Raw genomic sequence first — 18433 nt, 5'->3', positions numbered from 1 at the left:
AAAGATGTTCATGTTTGTAATGTTGAAAATACTTAGCCGTTTAAATCAAGACTTCATTTAAGTTTTTCCATTCTCTCCCAAATTGCCCAGTCTCTTTCACCACTCTCACATCCACATGACCTTGTCATCCGCCTACCCAACTCCCACTCATTTAATTTTGTCATCTGAACTTGTTATGACTTCATCTATTCTGCCTCCAAACTATTGGTTTTTACTTTCCGCCTACCCAACTCGTACTCTTTCAACATGCTCAATCTTTTAACCTCACATGACATGATATATTTCAAGGTACAACCCTAACCTGAAACCCGACACGAACTCGACACGAAAATAAATGGGTTGACACGACACGACACGTTAATTAAATGGGTCGGGTTAGGGTCAAACACTTTCAACCCGTTTATTGTTTCGACACGATACGATTGCCACCTCTAGGTAAGGTGAAGGGGGTTGGGGTTGGGGTGTGTTTATTTAAATATTTAAAAAAATGAAGGGCAAAATAGTTTTTTAGGTAAGACAGAGACCAAACGTGTAACAAAAACAAATAGTACGAACCTTCCGAATTAAAAAATTAAGTTAGGGACCAAACGCGCAAATTACCTTAAACCGTAGGGACCATTCGTGTAATTTACTCTAGATATATAAGAAATTAACTACAGGTACATTTAAATATTTTCGAAACTTATTTATTGGTTGTCATTAATATAACATTTTAAATTCAAATTTTATTTTAAATGAACGTTGTTTTGGGATGATACATAACACATGAAAACTTATCAAATGATTTTTGCCTAAATAAACATTATGTGCACTTCAACCTAAGATTGAGAGTTTAAGTATCATTGTGGACAAAATGTATAAATTTAAAAGTAATTAGTATGAATGTGTAAGGCTATAAGCCGTTCTTAACATGAAAACTTAATTCACTATGCAAGAATTTTATTTGGGGAATGAGATGATTTTGTGTGCCATGAGTATAAAAGTTAAAAATTGAAAATATCTAATAAGACAACGAAGAAATCTAAAGTCTCACGTTTTCATAAAGTATTCCTAAACTTATTGAAAATTTAGAGAAGTCACAATGAAATTTAGAGAAGTCACAGTGAAAGTTTAATAAAATTGAAAGAAGCAAGGGAGGGCTTATATGACATTGAATGTTGATTAAATGTATTTTGAGTTGTCGATGTAGATGTTAAGTCAATGAAGGAACATAGAAGAAATAGGGTAAGTTTGGGTTTGTTGGTATCATCTTAAGCTCTTTCACAACCATGTCCAACGGCCTGTCCTACTGTCGACAACTTGGAGCCAAGATGTTTGTTTGGTCCGTTTTGCCAGCTCGACAGTGGCGGAATCAGGAATTTTGATATGAGATTGTCAATGTATTATATATAGTTATCCAATCGGACATTAAAAACATGATATAATCTTTTTAGTTGGGGATACAATAACATGAAACATGCTTATAAATAATATTTTTTTATATATATGTAAAACAATTTTTAGGAGGTGCTGCACCCCCAACGCACCATGTAGCTCCGCCACTGCAGCTGGAGCTGTTGGCAGCTATCTCTAGAAACCATTTTCTACTCTCTCTCTCTCTCTCTCTCTCTCTCTCTCTCTCTCTATATATATATATATATATATATATATATATATATAGAGAGAGAGAGAGAGAGAGAGAGAGAGAGAGAGAGAGAGTAGAAATATCAATACAGAAATATCAAATTCCATATTCATTGATTTTCATGTTAACCCATACATTTGAGAGAAATATCAATACAGAACATAATTCTGAAGAAATCCATATTCATTGATTATCAAACCATTTTTCACACTCCTAATTTCTAACAAACATATGACTATATGTGAACATTAAAAGTTTGGAATATGTATATGATCAACACATGTTGTATTTCTATCATCATATAGAACAATTAACAATAAAAACAAAGCTGATGAAGATGATTCACAATCATGGCACATACATTTCTTGTCATGACAAGTTTTATGCCATTTTCGTCATAACTTCTTGAAGAATAACTGTTGTGTCTTTGTACAATAATTCAGTTTGAGGAAGGTCTTGTTTCTTTACTGCATCTTCTAGCTGTGAAAAAAAAAGATGAGTCACACGTATATACAGAACAAAATGCACTTTTACGGTTTTACCCTCTCTTTTTCAAATTTATTGATTTCTAAGTATGGTTTGACTTTTGACTTCGGTGATCTTCCAATCCCAAAAGTCAAGATTATAAACTTGATCTATGTATGTGGTGTTTTGAATTAGTTACCTTTTCAACCGTATCAAACAATCTATTTGCAAGATCGAGGAGTGGTGGCTTTTCGTCGGATGTAGCAGCAGAGATCACTTTATCAAAGTCAAAGTACATGAACGTTGACTTGAGACGCAAATACTTTCGAACATAATTCCATGCATCTTTACCTATCAAATCCCCCAATGCTAGAAGATCAAATGCGTACTTCTTTAGCCGAAATTGTCTTCCTTTAGTCCCAATATCGGCTATGTACACTCCCGTCTTTAAGAAAGACCGTGTGCCCGTCTCCAAGTTATCGATCACTGTAACAATTTTGACTTTCGAAGTCAAAGTCGTGAAAATTCTAACACCAGACTCAAAGCAAATTCCTTATTTTTATCGAACTTGTCGACAGTAGGTTAAATATCATCTTAACTACTTTCAAAAAGGGAAAACATTCTACATGATTAAAAATTCATATTGATTAATAATCTTGAACTGAAAAGTGATGTGTTTTGACTTTTAAAGTTAAAATTAACATTCTTTATTTCTTGAAAGAAGGATACGAGAGAGTTACTATTTAAGGCCCGGGGTATCGGAATAGGTCCGGTGAGCCAAAAACCGTTATCTTCTGCAAGAACAACGGCAATGTTGGAATTTGCAAAGAGTCCCATAGAGCCGAGTCCTAATGCCAGTCTTCTTGTTGGTTTTAATGGGTGGTTTTGAGTTTCCTCCGCATTGATTCCTGTCAAACGGGCTGCACCTACATCTGGCCGGGACTTTCCTTCGCCGGAAAGTTTTGGGATTGCCGGAAAAGTGCTGAAAATTTGGTTAAGGTTTGCCATCGGAGCCATGGTTGTAGCCTGTTGGTGGTGTTTAGCTGATAAGAGTGTTATGGGTTTTGAAGATTGATGGGTGTTACCGGCCACGAAATAGACATCCTAAACTGAGGGCAATTCGGTAATTTTACACAGCCAGATAGGCCACTTGGGCCAGTTGATAACCTCTATGGTAAGTCTATGTCTATGTAATATGTATATGGAAATTTTGTGGGCTTTAGATTTATACAATTAGACCTGTCTGTCATGTGGCCCAATAGACTCGAATATGCTATGTGTCACGTTACGTTGAGTAAAACCTCATATGACTCATTTAGTGACGTGTGCTGTTTAATCTGCGAGAAAAGAAATAGAATAATCAAACGGGAGTTGTACTTGAAGTCCTGAACACTTCAACGCAATGCAAAGTTGTTTATTTCAAAAAATTATGGAGAAATATCACAAAACAAAATTCCTATAATGTTTTTAAAGTTGATTGATCAAATCCTTAAAATTATTTTCTGGTTTTACAGGGATTTAAGATAGGTTACAAACTGTTTTTTTAGTCCTTTCAGCGTCTAATAACCGGTACATCATAACGACATGTGACCATTTAGACATGACAAAACTCACTTTATACCTCCATAAAACCCAAAAAATAAGTTTGAGCATCATTTAAACAAAAACTCAAAAAACACATTGAAATACTCACTTGTTTTATTAGTAATTTGAAGCCATACACCAATATGTTTTCAAAGCACTTGGAGCTTACCCAACAACCAACAACCACTTATACGGTGTTGTCCGGTGGGGCCGACGGCGTCTCCGCCAATTATTTTTCTACATAATCCTCTTTGTCTCCACGCGCCACCGATGTGCTAGCAGAGTATTCCATTTTTCTTCCTTGTTGTTGCATACAGAAAGCAAATGCCAAATTGAACAAGGAGGTTGCCCACTAATTGTCGTCATTTTTATGTCTTGTCGAGACAGCGGTGATGAAATTAATATGATAAATGTCTCTATGCTCAAGGGAACCACTCAAAAATTAATTTTGCATCAACTTAATCTCCTTAGAAACCTCGAAATTTAAAGAGCAATCGATGCTGTTTAGGTTTTCAGATTGTAGGATTTTATGGTTATAATCTAAGGTAAAGATTTTGTATTTGCGTCTTGTGATTTCAATTGCATTCTAGTGATGTACAATGTCGTGAAGGTGTGAATTTTTTCAAGTTGCTATGTGATTTGTTACTTGATTGGATTGAGTGGTTGAAAGTTGCCTTTTTAGGGATCATATGAATGTCGTTCAATTAGGGTAATTAATTTATTAACGTGATGCCTGTTTAACTGTTTAATAGCTTAATCTGTTTAATGGGTTGCATGTGTGATAGATGCATAATGACATTCACAAGTTATGTTATGGAGTTTCGCTAAGCTAACCTATGCTACTAAAGTTATGGAGACACAACACACGTTATCCATTTAGAGATCAAGTCTAACACAACTTAGCACCCATGGAACAACAAGAGCTCTATCATCATCTTTCCCTATTCATCATACCATTTTGGAAGAGAAGCATCCAAATTATTAAAATCTTATTAGTCTTCAACTAATGGAACTATTGGTCACATTTTTCTTCATCTTTAGGGATGTCTTCAGATCTTCGTGTATCTTTCATTTCTTCATATTCAGAGATTGCTGAGATGAAGTCGACCTAAAACAAGTGTGTGTTTTCAATGCGTGTTTTTAAATTTTGGTTTATATGATTACCAAACTTATTTTTTTGGTTTTATGTGAGCATAAGTTGAGTTTTGTCGGGTCTAAATGATCACATGGCACATGGTGTATTGGTTATGCGAGGTTGAAAAGACTAAAACAAGTGTGTGTTTTTGAGTTTTGGTTTAAATGATCCTCAAACTTATTTTTTGGCTTTATGGGAGCATAAGTTGAGTTTTGTCGGGTCTAAATGGTCACATGTCATATGGTGTGCCAGTTATTAGAGGTTGAAAGAGGTTGAAGAGACTAAAAAAAACAAATCATAACCTATTTTATACCCCATAAAATAAGAAAATAACTATAAGTACCGAATGAACCAACTTTGAAAAGGTTTTTGTGTCGTTTACTCAAAACTTAGTTATTACTTACTGACAGGGGCGTAGCTACACTATGTGAAGGTGGGTCCTAGGACCTACCTTTTTTTCTTTTTTAATATAACAATTCTATATAAAAAAACATAAGGAACTATCTTATTTTTGTCAAAAGACCCACATTTTTATACTTTTTTCCATTTCATTTATATAAAGAACCACGTTGATTTTGGTTCTAGATTCGTCACTGCTTACTGATACATATTATTTATGCAAGTTTTCAAAAAATTTAAACAAAAAGTGTTTCTAATCAACTTATCAACCTAACCGGAGGAAAAAAAAAAAAGGAAATATCCGGTTCACTTGCTGTGGCTCCACCCTCTATGGACTATGGCATCTCTAACCGATAAGTTTGATCCGTGTAGGAATAATGGATATTAATGCTGACGAGGATATATAATATCAATCAATTGGATTAGGAGATATAGTTTGTTGCCATCTTAATCCAACCACAATTAAACAATTAATCTTTTCACATAATTGATAATAATTTGCTTCTTATGTTGCATATTATAATGTTTGCTTTTTTAAAATCGATTTTTATCACAAATATGTAAAATTTTCATTATTGATTTGTATAACCATAATTTTAAAAACAATTTAAACTTTTTAAACTAGAGCACGTAAAAAGTCACCAATCTATCAATCCAAACCAATAATTAGCATGTTAGTTTGAGATTCCAAATCCATTTTATTAAATGAGTTGAGTTATGCTTTGAATTTTTAACCTAATTTCAACATTTAATGATTATATTTATTAAATAGTATTATTTCTAATTTTATTTGAACAATTGGGCTCGGTAGTTTTTTATTTTCAAACTTCAATAATTATTTGAGTTTGTAAATTTTTAGTTTTATTTGAATAATGATTAGAGATATGTAACATACAAGTTCAATTTATTTAACTTTTTATATTTAAACGGGTCTATCCACATTTATTAAAAATGTTAGGTTGTGAAAAAATATAAACATATCAAACCCTATTTCAACCCATTCATTAAACAAATTGAATTGAGTTAGAAATTATAAGCCCGTTTAACTAAACCTAATCTGTTGTCCCTCCTACTTTAAACTTCAACAATCTTCAATTTCTATCGACTAAAAATATAAAACAATCATATACAAAATAGTCAATTCTCGTGAATCTCGCATACAAAAAATATAAAACAAATCGCTTTAATTATATATTATTATATCAGACAACTTGTCTTAGTATAAATGGTCAAAAACCATGTCACATAAATGTAATGGTATAGAAAAAGGGGAAAACGTGTTTTAGGCTTTTAAGGCTTTTCTTTAATCCAAATCCACGAAAAAAATGTTTTTTTTCTACTAAACGATGTCATTTAAGGTAATATAGATCTTACATCTTACTCATTGTCTGCATTGAGTCATTGACCATGTTAAGATTACAAAAAAAATGATAATAAGGGTTTTCTTAGTATCACCAAAACAAGTTCTTTTGTAAAGTTTAAGCAATTTCTTGATGATTTTTAAATTTTGATGACCAAATTAAAATAGGTTTTCATTTTTGTATTTACCCAAAATCAGATATTATTGTTCCAAATACATCTAAACGATTTTTCTTTTCAAAGCTCAGACAATTTCTTGGTAATTTGCAAACTTCAATGACAAGATTAAAATATGAAACACAATTAAACTTTGTATACATCAATTATAATAAATGAAAATTAATTTTGACACGTGTCAATCTCTCTTGAATTTTGACACTTATTATTTTATTATATTTTAAAATAAATAATATCTACATATGGTTGGTTTTTCAATTTATATTAAAAAGTCACATAATTTCTATATTTATATATATAAATATTAAATGTAATACTAAATGTTATAGTAATTATAATTAATAGGTTTTTACATTCATTATTTCAAAATTTTATTTAAAAAATATTTAACATTTATATTTTAATATTTAATTTTTTGTTTAATCAATCCGTGTTATAGACGGGTTTTACACCTAATACCATATAAATGAATCTCGGTATCTAATTAAACTTCAAAGACAAGAATAAAATACATTAAAATTTAGATTAATTTTAATATTTTTTCTATATTTATATTTAAAATAAAAGATTGATTACATAAAATAAAGTTCACTTTGTAATCAAAGAAAAGATCTTATCATTTATAGCAAACATTTTTATATATTGAAAGCAAAATTATTACTTTTGATATAAAAAAGTGGGTTAAAGTTGACTTCAAATACTATTGGCTCACAAAGAAGTTGTTCCCTCTCAACTTTCTATAAATAGCCCGAGTTTATATATAAGCCTTCAAGCTATTAGGAAGAAGAATCCCTAAGAAAAACAATGCTTAAGAAAGGTGTCAAATCTAGAGTCGTGCAAGTAGACTCTCAAGAAAAATGGAACCACATCACATCTAAGCCTATGTATCAAGATTCTCCTGTAAGTTTTTTAAGCTATCTCATATTTAGATTTATGTTAAGTGCTTTAAAATAAAAAATATATCTTAAAAGAATATATATATATATATATATATATATATATATATATATATATATATATATATATATATATATATATATATATAACCCATTAGACATTAAGCAGTTATAACCTAAGTTTTTGATATATCTTGAGATATCTTACATGCATTGATGAATTATACTGTATATAAAGTTGATTATTATGAAACTTTTGCAGATAATAGTGAATTTTACTGCAATGTGGTGCAAACCTGCAACAGCAATGGAGCCATTGTTTCAAGAACAAGCTTTGATACATAAAGATGCCATTTTCTTATCTGTTGATGTGGATGAGGTGAAGGTAACGTTAATTATTTAGGACTAATATAATCATTCATATCAACATGTTATTTAAATAACAACTGATATACTTAATACTTTATGTAATATTTGTTTATTTTATGTCTAATTGAAATTAGAAGCATGGTATTAAAACCGTAGATGGCCCCACTAACAGTTGGTTATTTAATATTTGAATATATATATTTTTTTCGTGAAATGTACAGGGATTGAGGGAGAAAATGAAAATAAAAGCAATGCCTACTTTTTTAATGATGACATCTAACAAAAATAAAGAATGGGAAGTGATGGATAAAGTTGTTGGTGCTAATCCAAAAGAGATCAAGAAGAGAATAGCTGCTTTTATTCAATTTGGTTGCATACAAGTCCAAAATAACGTTGAAGTTTTAGAGTTTTAGTTAATTAAGCACAAGTTATTTCAAAAAATATCTCTAGATATTCTTCAAGATTTTGGAATAGGTTTGTAATGTAAATCCTATAAAAAAAGATTGTTGTACACTTGTACTTTGATCTATCAAATAAAACATTCTAGTAAGTTTGTTAAAGTATTTAATAGTTATTTAGGACGACCTAGACATACTCAATTTGAATAGTCGTCCACGATTTAGGTTGTATTTCTTTTTCCTCTTTCTATAAAGTCCTATAAACATTGTATTAGTAATATTATACGTACATATAAAAGAAAAAATTTATAAAATGACCAAATTATAGGGTGTGTACGAAGAATTTGACCATGAAAAACTAAGATTTGTAAAATGATCATGACTTCCGTAGAGACCCTTTATGCGGAAGCCTTATAGCTCTGAGGAATGTGAACAACAATGATGAAATGAAGTGGCAGGGGAAAAAGACAAAAAAAATCGGTAGGGTACATACTTCCGCAGAAGATGGCTTTGCGGAAATGCGGTATGCATTGCGGAACATTGATCTCTCTAAGGAAATGATAGCTGAAAGAATATAAATGATTCTAAAGGTTCCGCAAAGACACCTCTGTGGAACGCATCAACATCTCTGCGGATCTGTTCTTTATCCACACACCTTGGAGGAACTGTTTTTCGGCTAACCATGGAAAAAATCGGGATTTCCTAACTGTTGTTATCAAATCAATAGTTTTGAACACATAACATAAAATACTACTTATTTCGCAACATACATTTTGTGAAAATGCAATTTTTTTTGCAAAATTTGTACTTTACGAAATGATGATATTAATAAAATGTACTTTATGAAATTTTTTGTAGTGGATACTATTTATAATAAATTTCACCAAAAAAAAAATTATGCAAATCCCATTGACATTTATTATTTTGTATTGTATCATTGACATCATCCAATTTGCTCTTATTAGTGATTATCCGGGTATGGTATTTAATCATAAATATTAAATTTAAAACTAAAAATATACCCACCTTCCATATATCTTGCTCAACAAAAATCAATTTACTTAGTGATGTCATGTCCTGTGCGTGTTTGAATTCTACACGCCTTAAATTCTCTTCTTTCTTTAATGAACAACTGCAATCAACCACATCGTCAGTTGCCCATTTATTATAGTTATATTTATCGTACATTTCTATAAACATTTCTATCACCATCCCATTAAGTTTACAATCATTAGATTTGTTTAGGCATGAGCATACGATCCGTGGGACCGGACCGGATCAGAAAAAACCTGGGACCGGACCCGGACCAAACCGGATTATCATATTAATGGGCCGGTTTTCAGGTTTGTTTTTATCAATAATCGGGTTTCGGGTTTGGACCGGACCGTACCCGAATTAAATGATTTAACCCGGATCGGACCGGAAAACCAAAAATTATTTTCTTTTTTTGATCGACAAACAGTAAGCGAGAATTACCAAAATAAAAAAAAATGTTGTCCAATTGAATTGATTCGGCCTATCCTGTGGATCACATTATAGTGTCAATTTTTTTTTTCGGTCTCTTCTCTTGATCGTATTATAGTGTCGATTTTTTTTCTTGAAAAACCAAAAGTTATTTCCTACTATATTTTTTATTAATAAAAATACTGCAGTTTTTTTTAGAGTAAATTACACGAATCATCCCTCGGTTAGGTACAAAAAAACACATTTAGTCCCTATTTTTAAAAATTAACTCGGACCGTCCCTGTGTTTCCATTTTCTTGCACGGTTAGTCCCTATCACTGTTAGCCGTTAGTGGTTTCCATTTAAGTGTCCAAAAACATGTTTAGTCCCTCGTTTCTTTTTAAAAAACTATTTTGCCATTTTTTTATTTTTTGCTCTTATTTATAACTTATCAATTAAATTAGATTAATTATAAATTTTAAAAACCTATATCATTTTCATCTCTCTCATTTTCTCTTTATTCACTATCGTCTTTCTCAATTCGAGCAATTATCAAATACCATCATCGACAACCATCTCTTTTCACCGTAAGCATATTCACTAACCACTACCTTTCAACACCAAATTTGATATTATAACCAAAATCTAAAAATCAAACCCAAATTTGATACTAGAACTATAATCTAGAACCTATAATCAACACCAAATCCTAATCTAAAACATTTAATCAACACTAATTTTCGAGATGAAGTCCCAAAACCTAAAATCAGTCACGAAATCCCTACATTGACGCAAAATCCAGAGGGACTGGGATGTAGAATCGAAACCCTAGAATTGTGTCCTATCTTATTTCTCAGATTTTGCAACCACCTCTTTATCACCACTGAGAAGAAAGAAGAGTTGTCGAAATTTTGATATGCGAATGGAGTATAGATCTGAAATCTAGATGTAAAAGGGTTGTTGATGGCATGCCCTAAATCACAAATTGAAACATAGAAGACAAGAGAGGACGACAACGAAGGGAGTTGTTGTTGGCGTACCGTAAATTAGATTAATTATAAATTTTAAAAACTTTATATATATATATATATATATATATATATATATATATATATATATATATATATATATATATATATATATATATATGGGAAACCACCCCGTATCATTGCCGACAACCAACTCCCTTCGTTGTCGTCCTCTCTTGCTTCTCTATTTAAATATGTAACTTAGGGCATGCCATCAACAACCCTTATACATCTAGATCTCAGATATATACTCCATTCGCGGATCTAAATTTTGACAACTCTTCTCTCTTCTTTGGTGGTGATAAGCGGTGGTTGCAAGAGCTGAGAAAGAAGATAAGACACAAATCTAGGGTTTTGATTCTACATCTCATTCCCTCTGGATTTTGCATCGATGTAGGGATTTCATGATTGATTATAGGTTTTGGGACTTCATGTTGAAAATCAGTGCTAATTAAAGGTTTTAGATTAGGATTTGGTGTTAACTATAGGTTATAGATTCTTGTTTTAGTATTAGATTTCGGTTTGGGTTTTAGATTTTGGTTATAGCATCAAATTTGGTGTTGATGGGTGGTGGTTGGTAAAGGTGCTGATGGTGAAAGGATATGGTTGTCGACGATGATATTAGATAGTTGCCCAAATTGAGAAAGAGAACACAGATTCGAAAAAAAATTAGAGAGAGAGAGAGAAATGATATAAGTTTTTAATATTTATAATTAATCTAATTTAATTGATAAAATACAAATAAGTGAAAAAATAAAATAAAAATTGACAATATATTCTTTTAAAATGAAACGAGGGACTAAAATGATAAATTTGAAAGAAACGAGGGACTAAACGAGCTTTTGCCGCACTTAAACAGAAACCACTAACGGCTAACGGCAATAGGGACTAACTGTGCAAAGAAAGTGAAACATAGGGACGATTCGATTTAAATTTTGAAAATAAGGACTAAACACGCTTTTTGGTGCCTAACCGAGAGACGATTAGTGTAATTTACTCTTTTTTTAAATAATGCAGTATTTTTTAATAAAAATAATGTTGTTAAGTGTGATTTTTTTTATAAAAATAGTGCAATTTTTTATATAAAAATAGTGATGTTGAGTGCAAATTTTTTATATATAAATAGTGTAGGTTTTTTTTTAATAAAATAGTGTGACTTTTTACTAACGTTTTTATTTGTTTGCATCCACCTCATTTGTACGTATTCATCATCTTTTATGTATTTCTTTAGTTGAATTGTGCAAACAACAAAGATATGAATAATGAATGTTACGTAATAAGATTATAATTTGAAATACTATGCTAGAGAGTGACATGACAAACAAAAAACTGAAACCGTAAACAACAAACATACTGTAACATCCCGGAATATCAAGAGTAGAGTTGAAGGGCTAAAAGTGAAAATGTATAAGGGAAACTCGGCGAGTCCATGGGTGGACTCGGCGAGTAGAGTCGCGACTCCGGTCGAGTGTTAAGTGGCCAACTCGGCGAGTCGGCGGCTGGACTCGGCGAGTTGGTGCTTGGTGAAGAAAACCCTAATCTTCGAGGTTTGCCCCTATTTAAAGGATGTTATGCCTTCTCTTCAGCCTCTATTTACCCTGAGAGTTCCAGAGAAAACCCTAATCGTGAGAAATTCCATTATTGAGAGGATTGAAGCTTGGAAGAAGGGATTTGTGAAGAGAAGTTGGAGGAATTCGAGGATAGCATCAAGAGGGCTTGTGGATCTGAAGTCTACATCAGTTTAGGCTCATCTTTGGGGTAAGAATCCTCTGTCTTGAACCCCTTTTCCCTTATTGTCGTCTATGGTGGTTGTTTTGGGGTTTTTGGAGGATTTCATGAGTCATTTCGGGATTGGAGGATGGATCTGAGGATGCTACCTCAGATCTGGAGTGGTGATGATCCAAAATCGCATAAAGTCCCTGTTGATAAGTGATTGACGAAGCTACCTTGTCCCAAACCCTAACCCTAGAGTGTAAAATGCCTAGATCTCTTTGGATCCACGTCAAGTTTGCCACTTTACGTGATGGTTGGCTTGTAAAAGAGTAGATCTATGGTTTTGAGCTTCTGCATGGCTTGGAAAGCCTCTGTATGGATTCAGATCTAGGGGTACTCGGCGAGTCACAAGGGTGTACTCGGCGAGTAGCTTGAAGATAGGCTGGAACTCGACGAGTTGGAGGAACAACTCGGCGAGTTGGTTGAATATGGGCGGGAACTCGACGAGTTGGAAGAACAACTCGGCGAGTTGGTTGCAGATAGCCTTGGACTCGACGAGTCTGTTCTTGGACTCGGCGAGTCTGGTCGTGAGGTCCTAACCTTTCTTCTGGTTGAGCTGTGAATCGGTGAGTCGAGGGATGACTCGGTGAGTCGAGTGTGAAAGGACTCAGAGTTGTGGACTCGACGAGTCTCGGGGTGACTCGGTGAGTTGAGTCACGGATTGCGGAAGTGCTGTGCATGGGGACTCGGCGAGTCATCGGGTTGACTTGGCGAGTAGAGTCAGTCAGGGGTTGACTTTGACTTTGACCAAGGGTTGACCAGTTGATTCCAGGGGCATTTTGGTAATTGTTGGTTATTGTTTTGAGTTCAGTGTTTTGGTGGTTGGCGAGTGGTGGAGATCTTATCAGTGGTCGGAGCAGCTCGGGTTTATCTGTTCAGTCGGCAGTTGCGAGGTGAGTTATCCTCACTATATCAGCGGGGTCTAAGGCACCAAGGCCGGCCCTTTATCGGATTGAGATCCGGGTATTTGTTGTTATGTTATTGCTTTGATATGTTTGCATCCCGGTAGTTAGGATGGTATGTGTTAGAGACCTGGTTGAGGTCGGTATCCGGTTATGTAGGGTGATGCTATGCTAGTGACCGGTTAGGTGGGTATCCTGGTTAGGATGATGATATACTATGTGATCTGTTTGATCGGTTTTGTTGACTGTGAATTATTATATGATTGTATTTTTATGTGCACATGGTTGTTTGGACTGGAATTGGGTTGAGGCGGGTCCTGCTTTGTGCTGTAGGCCAAGATACCCAGGGCGGACCGGTTGTCCCGAAGGCCCAGCGAGCGGTCCGGATAGGCTGTAGGCCCCAAGAGGGCGGACCAGACGTGCCGAGGCTCGGAGAGTGGACCAGGCCGACTGAAGGCCCGGTGCGGGCGGACCATTCATACTGTAGACTCAGAGAGTGGACCAGGTGGATTGAAGGCCTGGTGCGGGCGGACCAATCACACTCCTGACACGATGTATATGGCTAGACTCGGAGGGTGGACCAGGTGGACTGTTGGCCGGTGTAACGCCCAGGTTTCAGGGCTAAGCATATTTGTCAATGTAATAGTCTAGGTCAACTCTTGTAACTCTTTTTGAAGTAATAAAGATGAAATATTTGAGTATTATGTGAATTATGTGTATTTATGTGCTTATTATTTAATTATAAATGTATAATTAATAAAGAATAAAAATAAGCGTCAAAATTAAAGTATGGGATAAGCCTGATATCTTTATATAAAGTTGTAGTGGTCGAAACAAGGATTCTGGGGATATAGAGAATGCCAAAATCCGAGTTATAACGAAGAAGTTATGGCTCGCCGAAGTCTTACGGCAAAACCGGCACGACACTGGGAGACGTAAATAGTGTATTTACGATGAAGGGATTTTTAGCCTTAGTGATCTAAACCAAAGTTGTAGTATATGTTAAACCGAGAACATCCATAAAAAGAACGCCCAAATCTGACTTCGTATGAGGAAGTTGTGATTTTTCTAAGATTCGGCTTAGCAGTGCACGGCCCGAAACTCGAATTTTAGTTCGAGCGGCTTTTGGCTTACGCGACCTAAATGAGAGTTGAAGATGTTATTAATAGGAAATCAACTGTAAAAAGACAGACGAAAACAGAGTCCGTATGTAGAAGTTATGAATTTTACGCGGACGTTTAACAGCATAATCTCCTTGTACTGTTAAATTTAAGATCGGTCGAGAATTAGCCGACGGAGTCAAAATAAAAGTTGTAGATCTTATTATTACCTATGCGTGTATATAAAGAACATCAAAAACGGAGGTCGTATGTGAAAGTTACGGATTTTAGAAGTCGGAAGTGTGTTGTGCGAAAATGGGTGATGTGGCACAATCTTGGCCATTGCTTTCTCCCCAAGGCTTGCCACCAGATGGTGACATGTGGCACCAAGTTCAGCCACATTTCACCCTATAAATACCACCTCTCCCACCCTCATTTTCTTCACACTTTTCTTATTCTTTCTTCTCTTTACTCTCTCTCTCTCTCTCTATAACCTCTCTCTAGCCCCAAAATCCCCCGAAAAGCCTAGGGAACCTCCCTAGCACGAGGCAGAAGCCCCGGAGTGCTCGACGGCTCCGAGAAGAAGAGCTTTTCGGCTTAGGAACGCTGCTCCAAGCAAATCCTGGTTTTATATAAAACTCATTGTAAGTGAGCTACGCCTACGCTATTTTTAATATAGCTTTTATTTAATTATAGTAACGTTATTAGGAACTTATAATAAATACTTGGGCTACTATTATGGGTTATATAAGTATTTTTTTAACGCTTATATAATAGTAATAATAGCTAGACTATTAATTAGTCTCAGCGAATAATAGACTAAACTCTAGTGGTAATAATACTAGGTTTCGTCGAAGGAAATTATTTTAAGAAGCGAAGCGCTGTCTGATTTCGGAATCACCACCTTTTCAGGTGAGTGCATAGTTACTTTCATCTTACACATAGATATGAAGTATTTTATATATTACGTGCTATGTGTGCATAGTATCTGTATACTTGTTATTGTTGGAATAGTGTCTAAGGCTGCAACTATATTAGACAAGTGTTTGACCCGGTTGTGCATGGTCCTTTTGGGTTGCCTTCACCATAGCAACTTGATAGGATGATTTATTAAGAGAGAGTAAATATTATTAATATATTATAAGAATAATATAATGAATAATATATTTGTTATTTGATTAATATAAGTCATAGAATTAATTAGAATTAATTTGATGACTTAAAGAGATTAATTATAAAGGGGTATAAACTGTCAATTGTTTGATAGTTAAACTTTAGACTGTAAATCAATTGGGATATGCTTTGGACGAATTCTATGAGATATAGGATAGCTAAAATCGTCCAAAGGCTTATCTATGGAATGGATTTGGATAGCCTTAAGAGAAGATTATCCAATTAGGGTTTAGGTTGTAACCCTTAAGGAGTCTACAAGTATAAATAGACCCCATGGCATAGGGAATTCGAAACATCTCATAAAGTAAGAGAACCCTGGCCGAATTCCTCCCCTCTCCTCTCTCCTAAATCATCTTCCTTGCTATTGGTATTTGTAAGCCATTAGAGGAGTGACATTTGTGACTCTAGAAGCTCCAAGACCTCAAGATCAACAAGGAACTCAAAGGTATGATTCTAGATCTGTTTCAATGTTGTTATTTAACCTAATTAGTCATTAGAAGACTTGGATTCAAAGCATGTTTATTAGAAAGCCTAGATCCAAGCATTAGGGTTTTGCATGCGCACATAGGAAAGTTCTTATAGTTAAAACCCATCAGTGGTATCAGAGCCTAGCTTGGTTTTCTTTAAATTGTTGCTTGATTAACTGAAACAAACCTGCAAAATTCGATTTTTAGGTTTCTGAGTCACTGACTCGGCGAGTCCCAAGGTGGACTCGGCGAGTAGGCCTGACTCGGCGAGTCCCCTTGTGCACTCGGCGAGTCCAGGCGTCAGGAATGGCCATATTCGGGATTTTTTCATAATTATCTTATGGAAACTTACCTTAATCATAATAGATCAATCTAAATCCGATTTTTTGATATATATGACTATTATCTTGATCTAGTTAAAGGTATTTATCAACTAATAAAATATTTAATTTCCTTATATGATAATTAATTAATTATTTTAATTATTTTGGTAATTATCTTGAATAAAATCAAATATAGATAATTAGGATATTAATTGTTAATTGGAATTATTTGTTATTTGATCCTCCATGTTTTAAATGTTTAAAACCTACCCTCAAGTTTTGAAATTTATATTTGTGATTAAAAGTTTTAATTTAGACAACTTAAATTTCAAACCCTAGATTTTAAAATTTTTAAAATACAACCGTATACTAATATGATATTACTAGAATAATATATATATGTATAACTAAATGCTAGTCTTACCGTTAGTAGGCCTTATTCACGAAGCCGATCTATAAGGTGGGTATAAGGTTGCGGCCTATAAAATGGCGCTTAATGGGTGTACGCTCACACCCACCGCTTGCTTGATTGGTGGATGGTCGTTAGCCGAACGGGTAGGATAGGGCAACCTCATCCTCTCATTAAAAGTATAATAAGAAATACAAAGTAACTACACATTTTTTTTTTAAATTTCCCAATCCTAGTTACTTTAGGAAAAGTGAATTGATGCAATCCCATGAAATTACACTTTGCACCTTGCTAAGATGTTAGTGGAGCGTGTGTGGTTTACCGGCACACTAATTGGTTCTAAGCGAAGGTGGCAAAGGGTGATTCATTGTTTATCATAGCTCGATGGAGCGTGTGTGGTTTACCGGCACATCGAATAGGTGATCGTTACAATGAAGGCACCATGTGAATTTGCATGGTAATTCACACCCGCTTTGTGATCCTCGGCATCCCAGTCACAAACAAGAGGGGCATATCGAGATTTAAACATGCCATTGAATAGTTTCAATGAATCTCATCCGAACCTAGGAATTCTCAAAAACACTTAGGACTAATAGTTTAAGTTTTGTGATGGAGAATTAGTGAATCGTCATTCACTTACCTTCAATTTATTTGCATGTTAGATTACGGCATCCCTTTTCTAGTATGTAAATGTTATTGTTGGATCCTAGCCCTAATTTTTCTTATTGGGTGATAATTAGGGATTCTTATTCTAATCTATCTTTGTCCTTTCTAATTGTAGATGTCGAACGCAAACAACGTTGCTGCTAGTTCTTTCACGTTGATGAGCCTTTGCCAAAAGGTCACCTTCAATGGAACGGACTTTAGCGAATGGATAAGATACATTCGCACCATTGCTCGCTATGAGGATAAGGAGTATGTCCTCGATGAGAAGCTCGAGAAAATCAACCCCGAAGTTGCTACTCCCGCCGAAGTCACCGCCTTTGAAACTCATGAGCGAGATGCAACGAAGGTACATTGCATCATGATCGCCACCATGAACTCCGAATTCCAAAAGTCCTACGAGGACATGTACCCATACGAGATGCACCAAGACTTATTGGAGAGATACCATCAAAACGCGAGACAAGAGCGTTATGAGATTTTCACCAACATGATTTCCGCGAAGATGGGTCATGGAGAATCTCTTACCGTGCACCTGCAAAAGATGCAAAGGTATGTCGACCGCCTTCGCAAGTTAAATGTTGACTTCGGTGAAGACTTGGCGATCGATATGGTGCTTCACTCTTTGCCTCCGATGTACAATCAATTTAGGATGACCTACCATATGAACAAAGAAGAGGTCACCCTAAGCAAGCTCCAAGGTCTCTTGAGGGTCGCTGAGAGCAACTTCAAGGACAAGTCTGTTG

The 18433-nt window shown here is 34.6% G+C and overlaps 2 protein-coding genes across 3 annotated transcripts; one reads left to right on the top strand and one right to left on the bottom strand.

Moving 5' to 3' along the window:
• Positions 1-1718: 1718 nt before the first annotated feature.
• On the bottom strand, positions 1719-3174 carry PNSL3 (PsbQ-like 1). Its single transcript, XM_078999790.1, has 3 exons — positions 2830-3174; positions 2289-2575; positions 1719-2104 (listed from the first exon to the last, which is right to left on the bottom strand). The coding sequence occupies exons 1-3, from the start codon at positions 3104-3106 to the stop codon at positions 2006-2008; spliced, it is 663 nt and encodes a 220-aa protein (XP_078855916.1). The 5' UTR covers positions 3107-3174; the 3' UTR covers positions 1719-2005.
• A 4319-nt stretch (positions 3175-7493) lies between these two features.
• On the top strand, positions 7494-8568 carry LOC145051961 (thioredoxin-like protein CXXS1). Of its 2 annotated transcripts, none has more exons than XM_078999788.1 (3): positions 7494-7643; positions 7902-8018; positions 8230-8568. In XM_078999788.1, exons 1-3 carry the CDS (start codon positions 7548-7550, stop codon positions 8419-8421), a joined length of 405 nt encoding a protein of 134 aa, XP_078855914.1. In that variant the 5' UTR covers positions 7494-7547; the 3' UTR covers positions 8422-8568. The 2 variants fall into 2 exon arrangements, with proteins under 2 accessions (XP_078855914.1, XP_078855913.1); XM_078999787.1 differs by having other exon boundaries at positions 7902-8024.
• The last annotated feature ends 9865 nt before the right edge of the window (positions 8569-18433 follow it).

Source organism: Lactuca serriola, chromosome 5 (genome assembly GCF_051521515.1).
Source record: "Lactuca serriola cultivar US96UC23 chromosome 5, Lser_US96UC23_V15, whole genome shotgun sequence".
Classification (NCBI taxonomy): Eukaryota; Viridiplantae; Streptophyta; class Magnoliopsida; order Asterales; family Asteraceae; genus Lactuca; species Lactuca serriola.
The sequence above is the reverse complement of the archived record's forward strand: the minus strand, read 5'-3'. Positions and strand labels throughout refer to the sequence as shown.